This window comes from Mauremys mutica, chromosome 1 (genome assembly GCF_020497125.1).
Source record: "Mauremys mutica isolate MM-2020 ecotype Southern chromosome 1, ASM2049712v1, whole genome shotgun sequence".
Classification (NCBI taxonomy): Eukaryota; Metazoa; Chordata; order Testudines; family Geoemydidae; genus Mauremys; species Mauremys mutica.
The window spans coordinates 317160488-317181650 of NC_059072.1; the positions used below are offsets into that span (position 1 = coordinate 317160488).

The 21163-nt window shown below is 47.4% G+C and overlaps 1 protein-coding gene across 10 annotated transcripts in view; it reads right to left on the reverse strand.

The window, feature by feature from the left end:
- Nucleotides 1–21163, reverse strand: part of B3GLCT (beta 3-glucosyltransferase) — a 143874-nt gene that overhangs the window by 66795 nt on the left and 55916 nt on the right. For 9 of the 10 annotated variants that reach the window (XM_045016436.1, XM_045016428.1, XM_045016449.1 and 6 more), the window contains 2 exons: nt 15480–15602; nt 12814–12890 (listed from right to left, as the gene is read on the reverse strand). In XM_045016436.1, coding sequence (XP_044872371.1) covers nt 12814–12890; nt 15480–15602 — 200 coding nt within the window. The remainder of the gene's footprint in view (nt 1–12813; nt 12891–15479; nt 15603–21163) is intronic. The other variant, XM_045016477.1, reaches the window with a different exon arrangement.

Consider the following 21163-nt stretch of genomic DNA (forward strand, 5'->3'; position numbering starts at 1 on the left):
TGGCAACAAGGGCACATTGCTGACTCATATCCAGCTTCTCGTCCATTGTAACCCCTAGGTCCTTTTCTGCAGAACTGCTTCCTAGCCATTCGGTCCCTAGTCTGTAACAGTGAATGGGATTCTTCTGTCCTAAGTGCAGGACTCTGCACTTGTCCCATTGAGAAGTATGTTTCCTTGCTGCTGGGAAAGTTCTGATTAGGACTTTTAAGAATCTGTTAATCAAGAAATGAGTGAATGTCTGATGGTGGATGGCATGGATGGATTGCTGTCAGGTGGCCTTGGACAAAACTGAGGGAAAGCCCAGCTGTTCTGAAAGAGAAAAAGTAGTCCAAAATGAGGAGAATATCTGCTGACTCAGGAGATACATGTTTCTGCTGTGGTCAGATGGAGAAATGCTTCCACTTGGCTGAACAGCATATCTAGTGGAATCTTTTCTGCTATTAAGGATGGCTTATACAGCTTGAGAGCAGACATGTTCTACTGTTGATGTCCATCCAAAAACTAAGCCATGAGATGAAGCACTTTGGGGTTGGGATGCTTGATCCTTCCCCATCTCTTCACCCAGAAGAAGGGTAAGGACTGGAGGCTGATCGGGGTTACATTTGGAAACTAAAATTATCTGGATCAGCTGGAGGTGATGAGGATGACTCATGCCCTGTCCTGACAAATTTTCCTTAAGACCCAAGGTAGGAGTGGTAAGGGAGGAAAGGCATAGCTCAGATGGCCTGACGAGGGGAGATGGAGAGCATAACCCTGAAAGTGTAGTCTTAGAGCTCCTCTGGAACAGTATATGTTGCAATTCTTGTTCATTTGGAAGGCAAAGAGATGCCAGGTGGGGGTCCCTCATTAAATAAAGATATTAACTACCGAATCATCCAATTCCCACTCATGATTGATGGTGAAATGCCTACTGACAGCGTACATCAACACATTTGGAGTTCCTAGAAGGTAAGCTGCCATCAGGGTGACTCAATTCCTGTTACACCCATTTTATATAGCGATTGCTTTTACACACAAGGGAATGGATTTCACCCCTTCATGTTTGTTGATGTAAAAGGCAGATGTCATACTGTCTGACATTATGAGGACGTGGTGCGAACAGATAAATTGCAGAAAACCATTGCAAGCGTTTCAGACTCAGTGTTCCAGAAGGCTGATGTATATCCTGGCCTCCTAGGGTATTCGAGTGCCCTGTGCCATATGATTGTCTATGTGGGTTCCCAGGCTAAGAGAGAGGAGTCTGTAATGATCATCTTGTCTGGCAAGGATGGTAGGAAGGGGACACCACACATCCCTGATGGAAATCCTTCCCCATTACACTAGCAAAAGAGTTATTACCATGGTATTTATGCTCTGTTTGGCTGGTGAATACAATGTCTGGAACCACACCTGAAGGAAATGTAGGTGGAGTGTGCTGAATTGGCTAATGTAAGTGCAAGAAGCCATGTGCCCCAGGAAGAAAAGACAAGTACTGTCTGGAGCTCAAGAGTTGCACATAACTTGATCTATGAGGTCACTAATGGTGTGAAACCTGTCCCTTGGTAGATAAGCTCTTGCCATGACTGAATCTAGGTTGGCCCCTACAAAGTCTACAGTCTGCATCGGAGTGAGGACGGACAGACTTTCCCAAGTTCACACTGACTCCTAGTGAAGAAAGTAGTTGAAGAATTAATAAGGTCAACTCATAGGCTTCCTGATGTGTCCTAGCAATCAGAAGCCAATTGTCAAGACAGGGAAAGATAGTGAAGCTGTTCCATCTGAAATGCACTGCTATTACCAGAAAGACCTTGGAGGCAGTGGTGAGGCAGAATGGAAGCACCCCTGTATTGGACATTATTGGGGCCCACCACGAATCTGAGAAAACACCCATGGGCAGAGTGAATATCCATATGAAAGGAAGCATCCTTCATATTGAGAGCTGTAAACCAAATGTCTTTTTCCAGGGAGAGATTATTGACACCATACTGACCTGTGAAATTTCAGCTTGTGAATAAAGTTACTGAAAAGATTGAGTATAGATTTCCAACCTCCCTTCTTCGTGGGGAGTAGGAAGTACAGAGTAAAAAGTCTTTTCCTTGGTTTTGAAGAGGTACGCACTCTATTGCTCCTCACTCAGAAGGGATTCCACTTCCTCTTTGAGAATGGTCCCTGAAGAGGGGCAGGGATGGGGGTTTTGAAAGACAAAAGGAAGTAAACTCAATTGCATAGCTAGACTGGCTGATATCTAATACCCACTTGTCCATTATGGCACTCCAGTTATGCAAACAGAGTGCTAAATGATCCCCAAAAGGTATGTGGGGATCGGGTAGTGGTGGCATCATTAATAGTTTGCAGCTCTCGAACTCCCATCAAAAATATATTTTTGCTGGAGGATGGGATTGAGATGGTGCGGTAGATGTGGGAGGTGCAGGGAAACAAGACTTCTGTACTCTTTGTCTCTTATGAGGAGGGTCATAAGATCACTGGTGATAAAATTGTTGAGATGTTGGTCTGTCTGTAAGGCTGCCTTTGATGCTTCCTTTTTGGGGCAGGTATCTGTATTTCCAAGGAGTGGAGGATGGCCCTGGAGTCCTTTAAAATATGAAAGAACTCATCCATCTTTTTGTTGAAAAGGTGGGCTTCATCAAAGGGCAAGCTCTCTACAGAATTTTGGACCTCCCTGGGAAATCCTGAAGTGTGTAGCCATGACTCATGGCGCATCACAGTGGCTGTTGCTATTGACCTAGATTATGTATCTGCTGCATCAACTGCTGACTGAAATACAGTTCTGGCTTATCCTCCTCAATAAGACCCTGGAAGTGGGCACTGTCATGCTGTGGGTAGCTTGTCTATAAAGTCTCAATTTAGAATAGTTCAGATAGTCATATGTAGCCAACAATGCTTGATAGTTCACTGGGGCAACAGGATAAGACAATGGGCTATGTATGATCTGGTTTGAAAGTAAATTACTCATTCTCCTTAGGCAAGTAATCTGAACGTTGAAAATTAAGAAGCACCTAACCCGATGAATAAAGTGGAAAATGTTTTATAATAAAATTTGAAATTATATTTGACATTTCTGGGCCCCCACTATTACTAGAATGTTACAGCAAGGTATTGTTCACTTGTAAGATTTACCATCTATGTGGAGAAGCTTCGCTATCAGGGATTATAGCAAGGATGCTACTGTAATACCTTATTTATCTAGTTTCTTCTCTCTTTAGCTAAGGCTGGCCTTAAAAGGCCTTCTTCACCTTTAAAGCTCTCTATCCATTCTTGAGATCTTGCTTACACAATCTAGCCAACTCTCTTTAAAGCTGGCAAGTATTCACTGCATTTGCTTTTGGTAGCGGTCATAAACAAATATACTTTAACATTAAGTAGCTGGTCTGCTACTATGTGGAAGATACAAATTTGAGTCCCAGGCCAGGAGGGGTGGGGAACGCTACTGAAGCTGGAGGGAGGATCAAGCATAGCTCACCAGCAACCTCATCCGCAAGCTCACTGAAGGGTTCTGGAGAAAACCATCTCTGGACTCTCTTCTACTGAATGGTGGTGGAGAAGAAATAAAGTAAGAAATCACTTTGCCCTTTCCCCATCCCAGAGGAACAGAAACACCAAATATGAGAAGGAAAAGCTCAGAACAAAATTTGTTTCAGATACAACATCAGGAGAAAAAACAGCAGCTACTGGTAAGGTCATCTCAGACACTGTATGTTATATATTATGATATGATTTTTTCTGACTTCTTCATTCGTCTTCCTATTTCCATATGTTATTCCCACTATTCTTCTCAGATATTTGTGATGAAATACATCCAGCTTTTGCATATCTTTCTTGGTAAATTGCCACGTCTCACTGCTACATGTTGTGATGGTGATAACAATTGCTTTGTACACATTCAGTTTTGTCTTGAGGGAGATGTTTTTGAGTTGCCAGATGTTTTTGAGCCTTCCAAATGCAGCATTTGCCTTCCCGATTTTTCTTCTTATTTCCTCTGAACCAGTTCCATCTTGGCTGATGGTACTTCCAAGATGCATAAAATTGTCCACCTTCCCCAGTTTCTCTTCTTCAACTTTGATTTCTGTCCCTAATGCCTCATTAACATGACTTTACATTTCTTTGCATTTTATCTCAAACCTTAGCAAGAATGGCAAATGTGGGTAGTCCAATGTGCAGCAAAGCATGGGATGGACTAAGGTCTATACAATTGTAACAAAGTGGGAATGACAGATGATTATGACCTACAATACACAAGCAGCATATGGAAGTCAGCTTTGATAGACCGTGAGCTGTACAAACTCAATGTTGACATTGCAGCACTTCAGGAAACAAGACTTGTAGATGTTGGTTTTGTCCAAGAGGTCAATTATACCTTCTTTTGGCACAGTAAAAGCTGAAAAGAAACTCGTCTGCACAGTGTCAGTTTTGCTGTGAGAAACAAGTGGGTGTCTTTGTCTGTCCTCCCTTCTTTCCTGCTGTCTTGTAGAGTGTTGTGAGAGTTAACCCTTGAGGGCTCAGTCACTTGCTAGTTCATTTAGCAGTAAGGCATTCCCTGGAAAATATCCCTCCCTCTGATTCCTCCACCTCAACCAAGCTTCACAATCATCATCACTGTGTACCAGTATTAAATTGTTTGTTTAAAACTTATACTGCGTGTGTGTGTGTATACACATATAGTCTTCTTCTGGTGAAAAAAATTTCCCTGGAACCTAACTCCCTCATTTACATTAATTATTATGGGGAAATTGGATTCGCTTAACATCGTTTCGCTTAAAGTCACATTTTTCAGGAACATAACTACAACGTTAAGTGAGGAGTTCCTGTATTACTGTAAAAATATCCTACAGGAAATTAGATGCAAAACTACATTTAAGAGGTGTGAGCAAATGCACATATTTTCTGTGTATATTCTACATAAGGGTCATTTCTTTTTGCTTACTTTCACCAGACTTATCATTTTAGTTGTTTAATAATGTTTACTTGAAATTCAACCCAAGTTTCTCTGAGTGCCTTGCTTAAAAGCAAATCAACTTGTCATGAAATTTTTTATACTAGTTTTCCAGCAAGAAATCCCTGTTTTTGAACAATGATGAGGACAGTAATGGAGAATATCATTTTCTCCATCAAGATAAACTACAGAACAGAATAAGAAGAACAACATGAGTCATCAGGAGTCCTACACTGGTTAGCATGTTCTAGATGGTTTGGAATCAGAGGACTGAAAAGACGGTTACTCACCTGTAGTTAACTGTTGTTCTTCGAGATGTGTTGCTCCTATCCATTCCAGTTAGGTGTGCGCGCCGCGCGTGCACGGCATCTCGGAACTTTTTTACCCTAGCAACACCGGCGGGCCGGCTGGCGCCCCCTGGAGTGGCGCCGCTATGGCGCTAAATATATACCCCAGCCGGCCCGTCCGCTCCTCAGTTCCTTCTTGCCGGCTACTCCGACAGTGGGGAAGGAGGGCGGGTCTGGAATGGATAGGAGCAACATATCTCGAAGAACAACAGTTACTACAGGTGAGTAACCGTCTTTTCTTCTTCGAGTGATTGCTCCTATGCATTCCAGTTAGGTGAATCCCAAGCCTTACCTAGGCGGTGGGGTCGGAGTGAGACGTGGCGGAGTATAATACCGCGGAGCCGAAGGCTGCGTCGTCTCGAGACTGCTGCACCAACGCGTAATGGGAGGCGAAGGTGTGGACCGAAGACCAGGTGGCCGCTCGACAGATGTCCTGGATCGGAACGTTGGCCAGGAAGGCAACAGATGAGGCATGTGCCCTCGTCGAGTGTGCAGTGACGCGGCCTGGTGGTACGCGAGCCAGCTCATAGCAGGTCCTGATACACGCAGTGACCCAGGAGGAAATCCGCTGGGAGGATATCGGCTCTCCCTTTATGCGGTCAGCAACCGCTACGAACAGCTGGGGCGAACGCCGGAAGGGCTTAGTCCGCTCGATGTAGAAAGCGAGCGCTCTGCGGACGTCAAGGGTATGCAGCTGCTGTTCCCGAGGCGAGGCATGTGGCTTCGGGTAGAACACCGGGAGGAAGATCTCCTAGTTGAGATGGAAAGCTGACACTACCTTCGGGAGGAAGGCCGGATGAGGGCGAAGCTGCACCTTGTCCCCATGAAAGACCGTGTATGGCGGGTTGACCGTTAGAGCGCGAAGCTCAGAGACTCGTCTCGCTGATGTAATAGCGACGAGGAAGGCCGTCCTCCAAGAGAGGTATAGCAGGGAGCACGTGGCTAAGGGCTCGAATGGAGGACCCATCAGTTTGGCCAAGACGAGATTCAAATCCCAGGTCGGGGCCGGGCGCCGCACCGGCGGGTACAAGCGGTCCAGGCCTTTGAGGAAGCGGGAAACCATCGGGTTCGAGAAGAGGGACCGCCCTTCCACGGAGGGAAGGAAGGCAGATACCGCTGCCAGGTGGACTCTCAAGGAGGAGACCGCCAGACCTTGCTCCTTAAGGTGCCAGAGGTAGTCCAGGATGGTAGGGACCGGGACCAGGAATGGATTAAGACCTCGTTCATCACACCAGAGTGCGAATCTCTTCCATTTCGCTAGGTAAGTGGAGCGAGTGGAAGGCTTCCTGCTCTCGAGCAGGACTTGTCGAACTGCTGCCGAACAGCCTCTCTCCGCGTGGGTCAGCCACTCAGGTACCAAGCTGTCAGATGGAGGGACTGCAGGTTGGGATGGCGGAGTCTGCCGAAGTCCTGGGTGCTGAGGTCCGGCCACAACGGGAGGGGGATGGGTTCTCGAACGGAGAGCTCGAGCAGCAGGGTGTACCAGTGCTGCCTCGGCCAGGCCGGCGCGATCAGAATGACGTGAGCTCTGTCCCTCCGAAGCTTCAGGAGCACTCGGTGCACGAGCGGGAACGGAGGGAAGGCGTAGGAGGTGGTGATCCGTCCAGGGGTAAAGGAAGGCATCCGACAGGGAGCCCGGCGAGCGACCCTGGAACGAGCAAAATAGGTGGCACTTCCTGTTCTCCTTGGAGGCGAATAGGTCTATGTGGGGAAACCCCCACCTCCGGAAGATTGTGTGGGCGACATCTGGACGGAGGGACCACTCGTGGGAGAGGAACGACCTGCTGAGATGGTCGGCCAGTGTGTTCTGCACTCCCGGAAGAAAGGATGCTTCCAGGTGAATCGAGTGGGTGACGCAGAAGTCCCACAGGAGCATCGCTTCCTTGCACAGGGGGGAGGAACGGGCTCCGCCCTGCTTGTTCACGTAAAACATCGCGGTGGTGTTGTCCGTGAACACTGTCGCACAACGGCCTTGCAGGTGGGTGCAGAAGGTGCGACAGGCCAGGCGGATGGCGCGCAGCTCGCGAACATTGATGTGGAGGGCGAGCTCCTGCGCCGACCACTGGCCCTGCGTGTGGAGATCGCCCAGGTGGGCTCCCCAACCGAGTGCTGAGGCATCCGTAGTCAGAGTGACGGACGGGCGAGGAGGGTGGAACGGAACTCCGGCACACACGACCTGTGGGTTGAGCCACCAGTTGAGGGACTCGAGGATCGTCCTGGTGACCGTGACCACCATGTCGATGGGGTCTCGATGCGGCCGATACACCGACGTGAGCCAGGACTGGAACGGACGAAGGCGGAGCCGCGCATACTTGGTGACATACGTGCACGAAGCCATGTGGCCCAGGAGGCGGAGGCACAAGCGCACCGTCGTGGTAGGGAAGGCGACAAGGTCCCGGATGATGGAGACCATCGTCTGGTGCCGAGCGCAAGGGAGACAGGCTCTGGCCACTGTGGAGTCGAGAACCGCTCCGATGAACTCCAGCCGCTGTGTCGGAATCAAAATGGACTTCTCTGTGTTGATGAGAAGACCGAGCCGACGAAAGAGATATATGATTTCTGACATCTGATCCATCACCAGTTGCCGGGACTGGCCCCGAACCAGCCAGTCGTCGAGATACGGGTAAACGTGCATCTGACGACGTCGGAGGGCTGCGGCGACTACCGCCATGCATTTGGTAAACACCCTCGGGGCGGTGGACAGTCCGAACGGCAAGACGGCGAACTGGTAGTGAGTGTGGTTGACCACAAACCGGAGGTAACGACGATGGGGAGGATAGATTGCGACATGGAAGTAGGCGTCCTTCATGTCGAGGGCGGCAAACCAGTCTCCCGGATCCAGAGAGGGAATGATGGTCCCCAGGGTGACCATACGAAACTTGGGCTTGAGCAGGTACTTGTTCAGCTCGCGAAGGTCCAGGATAGGACGCAGCCCACCTTTCGCCTTGGGGATGAGAAAATAACGGGAGTAGAATCCCCTGCCCCGTCTGTCCTGAGGCACTGCTTCTATGGCACCCACGCTCAACAGAGTCTGGACCTCCTGTAAGAGGACTTGCTCGTGAGAGGGGTCCCTGAAGAGGGACAGGGAGGGTGGGTGGGAAGGCGGGGGCAAAACAAATTGCAGGCGGTATCCCGACTGGACTGTTTGGAGCACCCAGTTGTCTGATGTCAATTGGGACCACGCCGAAAAGAAATGGGAAAGGCGGTTGTAAAACAGAGGGGAAGGATCCGGTAGGGAGAGTGATGGGCCATCCTCGAGCGTCCCATCAAAAGGCCTGTTTGGCCCCCTGAGGGGCCTTCGAAGCGGCCTGGCCCTGGTTGCGGCGGTTGCCGGATGGACGACGGCGATTTTGGGCCGGACGTCGGCTGTTGTAAGGGCGATACCGGGACTGGTAGGCCGGTCGGGAGGGCTGTGGACGGAATGGCCTACGCTGCGTCGCTGGCGTATGCATGCCTAACGTGCGTATCGCGATACGGCCGTCTTTTAAAGTTTGGATCCTAGAATCCGTCTTCTCAGAGAACAGCCCTTTAGTATCAAAGGGAAGGTCCTGTAACGTATATTGGACCGCCGGCGGCAGGGTGGAAGACTGCAGCCAGGCGATACGCCTCACTGTGACCCTGGAGGCCAAGGTCCTCGCACCCGAGTCCGCAGCGTCGAGGGCGGCTGAAATGGAGGATCTGGACAACCTCCTTCCCTCCTCCAACATGGCCGTGAACTCCTGTCGGGAGGCTGACGGCAGGAGCTCAGTAAATTTCGCCAGGGACGTCAGGATGTCGAAGACGTACCTGGCGAGGAGGACCATCTGGTTGGCAATCCTCATTTGCAGGCCTCCTGCAGAATAGACCTTTCGGCCTATCAGGTCCATACACTTCGCGTCCTTTGACTTGGGCGCCGAAGCCGGTTGACCGTGCCGCTCCCTGTCATTAACCGACTGGACTACCAGGGAGTCCGGGGTCGGATGTATATACAAGTATTCATAGCCCGTGGGAGGGACAGAGTACTTTCGCTCAACACCACGGGCTGTAGGGGGCACGGCCGCTGGCGTCTGCCAGATGGTGTTGGCGTTCTTCTGCACCATCCGTACAAACGGAAGTGCAACGCGCACCGGCATGTCAGCCTCGACCACGTTGGTGATAGGGTCCTCGTCCTCGTGTACCTCCTCTATGGGCAAGGCCATCGCCGTTGCCACACGACAAAGGAGGTCCTGGTGAGCTCTCACATCAATGGGGGGAGGCTCCTTAGTCGCTGCACCGGCCACCGCCTCATCAGGCGAGGACGAGGAGGACAACCCCTGGACGACCGTCTCCGAAGAGGGGTCCGCCACCTGCCCGTCGGAGGGTGCGGGCTGCGCATGGCCTTGGGACTCCGATGCTACAGCATCCGCCGCCGGCGGCGAAGGGGCCGGTCTGGATACCGTCGCCTCTGGGACTCTGCGCTCTGACGCGGGGGGCCTTGGTGGAAAAGGCACCCCCTGGGCCTCGTACTGGGCCCATGGAACCCAAAAGCCCCACGGTTGTGCCCCTTGAGGATAGTCCCGTGGGGTGGGCAGCAGAAGTCCGTATCCGTCCGTGCCGGAAGCGACCGACTCGGGTCGAGAAGGCCATGGCGGTGCCGAAGCGCTCGCAGAGTGCGCTGCCGAATGGGGCAGTCCGTCCCCGGATGGCAAAGCAGCGCGAGGTTGCTCCGGTCGGTACCGGGAAGGCGACCGGGAGTGACGTCCGCCACGGTGCCGGGAGCTCGACCGGTGCCGGGAGCTCGACCGAGACTGAGACCTCCGGTGCCGTGAACGCCCTCGCGAGTCACGGTGCCGGGACGGCGATCTTCTACGGTGCCGACGCGATGGCGACCTGGACCTCGTGCGGCGTCGGGAGTACGACCGGTACCGCGATGACGAGCGGCACCGGGACTGCGACCGACGTTTCGACAGCGATCGGTGCCGCGAAGGCGAGCGGCGCCGAGATCGCGACCGACGTGATGGAGATCTGCCGCCGGACCGGGACCGGGTGCGTCGTCCATGGCGCCTGTCCAGGGACGGTGGCCGGGTCATTCTAGCCGGCTTCCCCGCCGACATGACAGCCCGCACCGGCGGTGCCGGGGGCCGGAGGCCTGGTGCCTCTATGAGCTTGATCAGCTCTCGCGCGGAGGCGAATGTCTCCGGCGTTGACGGCAGCCGGGGCTCAACCTTGGACGGCACCGGGGAGCGTGGCGGCGCCGGACTCGACGGGCCTTGCGGCGCCGGAGTCAAGGGTCCGGTGCACGGCTTGTGCACGGGCACCGCGGGGGCCGCCAGGAGCGCAGCCGCTTTCGCCAAGTCTTCAACGCGAGCCTGAGCCAGTGCCTTCGCTAGCCTCTGCTTCTTCGCGGGCGAAAGCGAGCGGTGCCGAGACTTCTTAACCGCTTTCTGCGTCGGCGGTGCCGCGGAGGTGGAGCGGCTCGGTGCCGCCGGTGCGCTCTGCACCGAGGCAGTTCGCAGTGCCGGCGCGGACGGTGCCGGTGGCTGAAGCGACGCCTCCATCAAAATCTGCTTCAGGCGGATATCCCTCTCTTTCCGGGTCCGCGGTTTAAAAGTCGAGCAGATCGAACACCTGTCCGTTCTGTGCCCTTCGCCCAGGCAACGGAGACAGGCGTTGTGCGGGTCCCCGATGGGCATAGGCTTCTGGCACGCCGCGCAGGGCTTAAAGCCCGGTGCCTTGGGCATGAGCCCGCACCGGGTGAGGTAAAAAGGGGAAAAAAAAACCCTTTCACCTTCTCTATATACACTAACTAACTATCTAAAACTGTAAAACTAACTACAAAACTAACTATATACAAGAAAGATGTGAACGCTAGGGATCGTGGAGAACGAAGAGCACTCCACAGTTCCAACTGGCCGTCACGGGCGGTAAGAAGGAACTGAGAAGCGGACGGGCCGGCTGGGGTATATATTTAGCGCCATAGCGGCGCAACTCCAGGGGGCGCCAGCCGGCCCGCCGGTGTTGCTAGGGTAAAAAAGTTCCGAGATGCCGGGCACGCGCGGCGCGCACACCTAACTGGAATGCATAGGAGCAATCACTCGAAGAAGAACGTAATTTCAGGATAGTTAGGCAAGAACCCCTCCTACACATACTGTAAGACTCATTAGCTGGCAAATTGCCTAAGTTTTCTGCACTGGTTACCAATTCACTTCCAGGTGAAATTCAAGTTGCTAGGTTACTATCTGTAAAGCCTTTCATGATGCAGATCCCATTGCAGCAATCACTGGAACTTTCACTTTTAGAATTAACTTCCACTAGAACAGTCTGAACCCAAGTCTGGCCCCTTTGGAATATACTGTGAAATGTAAATCTTTGTTGAGATTACCCTGTAAAACCAGTCCTGGAATCCACTGACATTTAGTCTGTCAGCTGAGTTTTCCCATCTCTGACTCCTTCAGAGAAATTAGCTTGCATCTTTAATGGTTTGTGATATATACATCCCCAACTTTAGGAAAAGTTTGTTTTGTACCCTATGTAAATAGCATCCAGAGTCTACGATAGCAGGTGCATGTAAACAGATGAGATTCCCCCATCTCAGTTTTAATGCAGTACAACACAATGCGTTACAAAACTCACCCTGTTCTTGGTGTTTACCTTCATTAATTAACTTAAGTTCCCCAGGGCAGGACTTGTCTTACAAACCTAAACCTTATCCTGGGTCTATTCTTCAGTTGGCAGCTACTAAGGTTTCTCCATGAAGGACCTCACATACATCGTCCTACCTTTCTCACCTCAGAGAGACTGTCATACTTTTAGTGAATCAGAATAAATGAGAGCTACCTGGTCTAGCTACCAGGATGAGTCAATAGAATCACTCTGTACCTCCACATAGTATCCTATACTCTGCCACCTGCCATAGGGTAATGTACATGGATGTAAATAATAATTATACAACCAGTTTATATCAGATTTACCTTTGTGATCTACCGCTATTACAGAATAGTATGACCCCTTACATATTATCAATGAACTTATTTGCATAAATACAGTTAGCATGCAACATGTAAATAAGAAGTTTTGACATATCACAAAGGTAAATGTGAAGTTGACCAGATAAGGTGACAAAAGTTAAGAGATGGAATTCCCTTCCTCTGAAGAAGGGCCGTATTAAAACTGAAATATTCGGTATAGCAAACAAAGCCATTACGAGTGTAGTGCTCTCAAACATTAGAAGAAAACTATATTTCTTTTGAATTAGTTCACTTTTTCTAGTAATTTAGTAACTGATTTTTGGAGGACGCTGATTGTTCAATTATGTTATATTACTTCTCTTTTTAAATCTCTTTATATTTGATAAACATTTTATCTGATTTAGTAAATTTTAAAAGCAAACTGTTTTGGAAAACTATTTTTAAGAAACATTTTTAATACTGACCAAGAAGTACAAAAAAATTCAAAGTTAAAACTTCATTTTTAAATCATTGCTAATGAACAAACAAAAGAGATTCACAGGTGTTGATGTTTTTACTTACACAAAAGCATTAAAGCAAATCGACAATTTGTACAGAATTTTAAACTTACTCTTGCATTAATGGTAGTATAGTCCATGCACCATCATGTCTATCCATCTGATGAATAAGCAGAACTCTAGGTAATTCCTTTAAGAAAACCAAAAATATTCTTATGAGACAACAAAGTATTTTACAACACAGTATATTCTTAGATGACTAATTAATTTAAAAACTAAATTCTTGTGGAAAAGACTATTTCACTCTTATTTTCACAGAACTGAGTAGCAAACAGGCTTGTAGACTAAAAGAGACTAGGGATGTAGCAGAAAGACATAATTCTGACTCTTGAAGAGAGGGAGCTTCTTGCAATTTCTTGTTTCTAAACCCTCTCTCAGGTATAAAACTAATGCACCTCCCACTTCAGTGAAACTTTATAAATATTCTGGATGATCTCTCTGGTTATACCACTTCTGGAACAATGAAAAGTTCATCTTATAAAGACAGTGTTTATAATTGAAAGAGGAGTATGCAAACTCTTTTAATGAATTATACATAAATTATGTTAACCAGAAATACTTATTTAATTTCACAGACTAATTTATCATCTAACAAAGGACTATAACATAAAGCCCACTATTCTTGATGATGTCATTGGTTTTGTTCCAATTCCACTGGTATTGTTAGGAGTAGCCAGGGGTGAAAGTAACTTAAAGGACTTGCCGGTACTCCAGAGTCCTGCAGAGGGGGAGGGGCCTCAACTGGAAGAGGCGTGGCCTCTATCAGAAGAGGTGGGGCCTTTAAATCCCAGGGCTTTTAAATCAGGATTTAAAGGGCTCAGGGATTCAGCTGAAGCTAGGAGCCGGGCCCTTTAAATCACCCCCGGAGCTACCAGCTGCAGAGGCAGCTGGGAGCCCTGGTGTTTGGGCAGGGGTGAAAATAATTTACATTTCTTACCCACATGTTCCAATCGCAAGCAACCCATCTTTCCTACGTACTTCATGGATCCCTCCCATTGCATGACATAGGTAGAGAAAATAAAGCTACTATTACTACTACCAGTTCTGTCTGTAATAAAACTTTACTATTGGAATAAGCCTGAAAAAGTGAAAACTCACTGTCACATTTTTCTCCGTGTCTTCCCTCCTCCTCCAGCCAGGCTGCGGACACTAGGTTCCATGCTTTCTCCCTGCCTGGCACAGAGCAGCTGCTGCAGGGGTTTCCCTCTAGCTTGCAGCAGGGAGAATGGCTGAGGGAGGGAGAAGCCTGCCTCCTGCATAAGAACAGTTTAAACTCAGCTGTTCCTTATGTGGTTCAGTAACATTTCAAAGAGGATCTGCAAGCAGTTTGGACATCACAACCATGATCCTCTGCTGTGGAGGGAATGGGATAGATTTAAACTTGGAAATGGTTCCTGATCCCAGGGGCAGAAAAGAACTGCCCCTGCCATGGTCACACACCCCCTCCCCACCACCAACAACTGGGAGTGAAATTAACAAGGATGCCAGAAACATCTTCTAACCCTATGGGCTGAACTGCACAGGGAACGGCTGAGTTTAAACTGTTCTTATGCAGGCAGAAGCAGCAGGCATCTCAGCCAGTGTCCCTACTGCAAGCTAGAGCCAAGAGGAGAACCCCTGCTGGTGGGGTGGGAGGAGGCATGCAGAGCCTTGTGTGCAGCCTGGCTGGAGGAGGGGGAGGGAGGAGACAAGAAACCAATGTGACAGTGAGTTTTCCCCTTTCACCTGCTTTTATTAGCTCTGGATTTAAGCTGTGCAGCCAAATGCTTGTATTTGTTGTGTATATTAGTATTGGAGAGATCCCCTCATCCCGGGGGCAGACAAGGACTGCCCCTGCCATGGTCAAACACACCATCCCCACTCCCCCCAGCTACTGTGAGTGAAATTAACAAGGATGCAAGAAACCACTCCTAACACCGAGGGCTGAACCACTCAGGGAACAGCTGAGTTTAAACTATTCTTATGCAGGGGGCAGGCTTCTCCCTCCCTCAGCCAGTCTCCTTTTCTTACCGGTCCTCCGTACCGGCCCGTACCCGCTTACTTTCACCTCTGGGAGTAGCTACTACAAGTATGCAGTGTCCCCAAATTTCCAGTCAGACTTAAATCAACAATCCAGTGTATTTTACTGGACATTATAAGTTTTACTAAAATTTCAATCAACATTTGGCTGTTTACTGTTAGTGTGATTCAAGAGACACCACTGCACGTTATCAGAACACATTTTATGAATATCATAACAATATGATCTTCTAATGGTTCTAGGTAAGAAAGCAAAAGGATGAAAGGGCTGGATTAATATACACCAGGGGTAGGCAACCTATGGCATGGGTGCTGAAGGTGGCATGCGAGCTGATTTTCAGTGGCACTCACACTGCCCGGGTCCTGGCCACTGGTCCGGTGGGCTCTGCATTTTAATTTAATTTTAAATGAAGCTTCTTAAACATTTTAAAAACCTTCTTTACTTTACATACAACAATAGTTTAGCTATATATTATAGACTTATAGAAAGAGACCTTCTAAAAATGTTAAAATGTATTACTGGCACGCGAAAACTTAAATTAGAGTGAATAAATGAAGACTCAGCACAGCACTTCTGAAAGGTTGCTGACCCCTGATATACACTTTGGATATAATCAGGAGTTACATACACTGTAAGTTATCCTATCAATTTTGTATGTAGGAAGAGAGCAGTCTGAATAAAGTAAACTGGTTCAATCACCTTTCCTTGGCTCAGCTCCTCTCTTTTGGGAAGCACCCAGGGGCTGAAGCTCAGAAAAAGCACTCTCCCTCTCCTCAAATCGGAGACTCCTCCATTCATGGAAATGGAGGGAACAATCTGATCCTTAGCACAATATTACACATATTAATTATTATTATTATCTCTTTCCCTTAGATTTAGTCTACATTCTGCTCTTGTAAGCTCTCTCTTTCTGGTGCTATCTTTCCCCTTCTTTCCCAACTCTCTCTAAAACCAGAAATTGTTAGGGTCCCCATCTTCCTTTTTATCCACCTCCAGAGATGCACCAACTCTATTCTTCTCCTATTACTCAAACAGTGGTCTATAGGATCTATTCTGTCATAGCACACATGTTTCTCCAACATGACAGAGGTTGCCTATGTGGCTCCTACTTCCCCATTTCACATCTCTCTACCAAAACCATGTTAAATTATGCTAGGGTTTCCAACTTTCTAATTGCACAAAACTGAACACCTTTGCCCCACCCCCTGCCCTGAGGCCCTGCCCCTTCTCCAAGGCCCCGCCCCCCACTCACTCCATTTTCCCTCCCTCCGTCACTTGCTCTCCCCCACCCTCACTCATTTTCACCAGGCTGGGGCAGGGGGTTGGGGTGCAAGAGGGGGTGAGGACTCTGGCGGGGGGGGGGCAGGTTCCAGGGTGGGACCAGAAATGAGAGGTTCAGGGTGCGGGAGGGGCTCAGGGCTAGGGCAGGGGGTTCGGGTGGGGTGTTGAGGTGCGGGCTCTGGCCTGGCAGTGCTTACCTCAGGCAGCTCCAGAAAGCAGCAGGCATGTCTGGCTCCTAGGCAGAGGGACCAGGGGGCTCCATGCGCTGCTAGCCCCCACAGGTGCCATCCTTGCAGCTTCTCTTGGCCGCGGTTCCCGGCCAATGGGAGCTGTGGAGCCAGTGCTCGGGGCGGAGACAGAATGCAGAGCCCCCGTGGCCACCCCTGCACCTAGAAGCCAGACATGCTGGCTGCTTCTGGGAGCCACGCGGAGCCAGGGCAGGCAGGAAGCCTGCCTTAGCCCCACTGCACCGTCGGCTGGACTTTTAGAGGCCCAGACAGCAGTGCTGACCGGAGCCACTGGGGTCCCTTTTCAATCAAGCATTCCGGGTCAAATACTGGACACCTGGCAACTCTAAATTATGCTGATTTCTTTGCCTGACTCACTTTGCCTACTTTACACAGCAGTGCGAAAGGTAGAAACATGGAAATACATTGTTATGTCAGCTTCCACCTGAGAATAATTGGAAAATCTGGGCAAGCATGAAGAGGAAGGCTGACTAGTCAAGATGTAGGTGTGTCCAGAGTAATCAAATGTTCTCTGGAGATTGTGTGTCCCTCTCAAACTCACTCCCTACTCACTGAAATTAGTAATGTGAATAAAATACAGCACATGCACAGAGTGCTGTTTTCATTAGTTGATGTTTCTCAACCAGTGTTTTTCACAGTTAGCAAAGCACACATTCCTTACCGAAGATTGTATATGGAACATGCCAAGTCTGAAGTTTTAAATTCAAATAGGTTCTGGGGTTATTCAAGTGCAAATAAATCAGCTAAACAAACATTGTTAATGGCTGAGTAACCATTTCCCCACACTTTGAAAACTCAAAGACAGCTGGATTATTTTTTAATTACTTTTTTAAAGTCACTTCTGGCTTGGAACGTAACAGAACACACTTCAGCCCAAAATGTGCCAGGCCCTTTAGAAACATACAGGCAGTAGTAGTCCCTGCCCCTAAAATCTTACAATCTACACAGACAAAACAAACAAGCAAACATTTATTAAACAGTTAGATACATGTCTTCAAAGTACTTTATAAATATTAAAGCAATCTTGTAACTCACCAGTAGATAAGCTGAACTAAAATTATTTTATAGGTGTATAAATGAGGCAGAGGAATGCTAAAAGCATTGCTGTATTCCACAGCGAAACAGTGGTAGAGTTAGAAATAGAACTCAGGGCCATGACTGTTCCTAGCTGTATACATTAAAAATCTTCTCCATCAGTAAACTAAATATTTGGAGAATGGCTTACCAGATTTCCACATGAAAATAACTGCACAGAGTCTAATAATTTTTTTAAACATTTTTATTAATAGTGAAGTTTCACAGATTAACTGCTAATCTGAGACAAATATTGGCAGAATGTGGCTATGCAACCTAATTTAACCAAACCTGGTATGCAAATACCTAGATTTGCATAGTATTGGATATAGTTTCACAGCTGTACAGTGAAATCTATCAGTTGTGATAGACCCAGGCCAGTTGGGTACAGCAGAAGGCAGATATACTGGCCACTGGATTAACAGTTTTCTGTTCCCTAACTGACCAGAGCAGGGGCTGCTCCAGGCTAATGAGAACACCTGACTCTAATTAACCTGTAACGAGTCAGGTGAGGCCATTAAGCTAATGTGACCACCTGACTCTAAGGCCCTGCTGATACTATAAAAAGGGCTCACTCCAGTCAGGCAGAGGAGAGCCAGGGGAGAAGAAGTACAGCTGAAGGGCTGGTTACTGAAGACACCCTCAAACCATTGTTAAAGGAGCCCTAAGGTAAGGGTGAAGAAGGGAGAAGCAGGAGAGCTGTGGGGAAGTGGCCCAGGGAAATGTAGCAACTCTGGCAGTGAAAGGTTGGCTGCCAACAACTGCTACCGTTAGGGTCCCTGGGCTGGAACTGAGAGTAGAGGATGGGCCTGGGTTCCCCTCAACCCACCACTACAGGAACAGCTCCTGGAAGGGGAAGTCAGGTCCCTGTCAGGACAGGAGGCTGAACAGAGACTGTGGGAGTTCTCTCACCAACCTCCTTGCAGCCTATGATGAAAAGGGCTCAGTAGACTGTAACCCTGGCCCTAGAGAGAGAAGGGCTATGTGGAGGGTCACAGTGAGCCACTGAGGCTAGCATAAACCGCCTAGAAGCGCAGGACCCACGGGAACAAGGTCAGAGCTCTGCCACACAGTATTGTACAGCTACAGCCAATGTGAAAAGAAGCAGTGTAATAACCAAGAAGAGATTAGAACTTTCATAGATTAAGACCAGAATGGGTCTCTGTGATCACCCAGTTCGATTTTCTGCATAACATGGCCACAGAAGTTCACTCTGGAATTCTTATGTCTAACCCAACAATTTGTAGTTGAGCTAGGAAATATCTTTTAGAAGGACATCCAATCTTGATGTTGCTATGATATATGTAACATGCCCTGTGTGACTTCTATTTGCCATTGTATGTGAATGCCTTGTAATCGTCAGTGAAACATAAAACTCAGTAGTGGATGGTGATATTTGTATTTAAATTTCAAGTCATCTGATCAAAGCGTCAGCTAATGCATGCCCCATACCGATTATGACTATGTAGAAATACACAGTAAACACCAGAGAGGGAGAAGAGCTAGGTAAGATAAAGGACTATGCTGGTACAAGAACAAATTGGTATAAACTGGTCATGAATAAATTTAGGCTGAAAATCAGAAGAGGGTTTCTAACCATCAAAGGAGTAAGGTTCAGGAACAGCCTTCCAGTCAGAATATTAGGGGTGAACAACTTAGCTAGTTTTAAAATGGATCTTGATAAATTCATGCAGATTATATGAAGGGGTTGCCTATGACAGCAGCAGACTGGACTCAGGACTCATCCTGGGTCATTATGTTCCCATGTAGCAATTTATTCAATCCTCTCACACAGGAGAAGTGCAAAATAGATCCAAAAGTTTCTCTTGGACTTTCCTTTAAAAAGACATACCATATTGTAGGTCTCTGGAGGATTTCTGACATTTGAAAAGATAATGCAAGTTTCTGAGCTCTAAACTCATAAAGGGCATCATGACAGTAATTCTTACTGTTAAATACTATGAACTGCTTTTTTTATACTATAGTGATCACCTAACTAAATTCACTTAAAACTAAATCTGTATTTATAATATAAATTTTTAAATACTTTGAAGCCACAGGTATTGATAAACATCAGACAACTAGTTATAGTCCAAGGAACCCGAACAATTGTTTAACAAAATTTCATCCAAACAAAAAATACAAATGATGTAAAAATACTGTTTTTGCATGAAACTACCAGTAACAAAATTGCTTTATTTCAACTTTAACACATCATCAGTTATTAGGTTGTTTATCCAAGGTTGCCTTGACCTACTACTCCTACACAGAACTGTACTGTGTTTCTCTTTTATGAAGTGCACAATTTAGGAATTCCGCCCATAGGAACAAAAGTTGTGCAAATATAAACTACTTAGTATTTATCATCTTTCCCCATAAATTTGCCTATTTTAGAAACTTTTTAAACAAGTAGCTACCAGCAAGGAAAAAAAAGTATTCTGTGTTAAGTCTCCCTCTGAATATAGATAATAGTAAGCAGTGTTACTTTAAAATCTCTACTTCGTTAGTGTTTGGGTGGTTGTTTTGAAAAATGGACTGGTTCTATAAAAACATCAAGTGCAGTTCTACAAAGAGGTCAAAGTCTTAGCAATACTCTGCTTCTATAAATCAAGAGAAAGATGTTGTATATTCATTTGCTCTTAGACAGTTTGATTATTTTCACTCTAAAGAAAATGAAGGGAACACTGATCCTCTACCCACAGGTGATTACTGAAACTTTAGGAAGTGAGTTGAAACAACTGAGTTTAACTGAAGCAAAGAGGATTATTTTTCCTTCATTAAAACTTATAAAAAAGTAACGTATTTATTTTTCTAACATTACATTAAATTAATAAAACTAAAACCCTAAAACAGTTTGGCTGGCAACCTGGCAGCTCCATACACTTTAATGCAAACGTCAAAAGCTGTGAGCCTCAAGCTCCTGCATTGTAGATTCAACATGCTTTTCCTGCAAAAATTCCCCACCACTACCATAAGTACAGCTTCCCCAAGGAAGCAACATTCAACAGAGAAAGTGCTGACACCCACCAACATTTTTACCACCGCCTTCTCTAGATTTGTCCTAAAGAAGATTAGATAGCAGAGTGCTTAAAATACTGGCAGCTGCATTTTAGAACTCCTACAATTGGGAAATTAAGACAAAAAAGTTTACTGGGATCTTTGAAATCCAAAAAGATTACCACATTGTATGGACCTCAGATTGAGAATCACCTTGCCAGGGCCCAATCCTGCATCACTGAAATCAAAGGGAGTTTTAACACTGATTTCAGTGGGACCAGAATCAGGGCTACCAAGACTAACTAGTAATTTGACTACAGCAACAAACAAAAACAAACAAATAAAAAAACAAAAACATCCCACCACCAAACAACCTGCAGCAGCAAGTCTCAGGGCCCAGGTCAACCGGCTTTAGCTACACGGCTAAAAAAAGCCATGTAGGTGTTCAGGCTTGGGCTAGAGCCTGGGTTTCAAGACTCTCCTGCCTCACTGGGTTTCAGAGCCCAGGTTCCAGTAGTCGCAGCATCCACACAGCTATTTTTAGCCACATAGTCTGAGCCCCAGCAACCCAAGTCAGTTGATCCAGTCTCTGAGACTCTCTGCCGTAGGTATTTTATTTATTTATTGCTGTGCAAACATACCCTGAAACTGACTTTTGCACATGCATGGAGTCTGACTTCAATGGGCCTCAATATAAATATTGCAATCTCCTTCTGTGGGATTAGAGCCTAGTATTGTAAATAAGGCACCTTTGCCAATATTTGCTTGGTTTTGGTGGGTCAT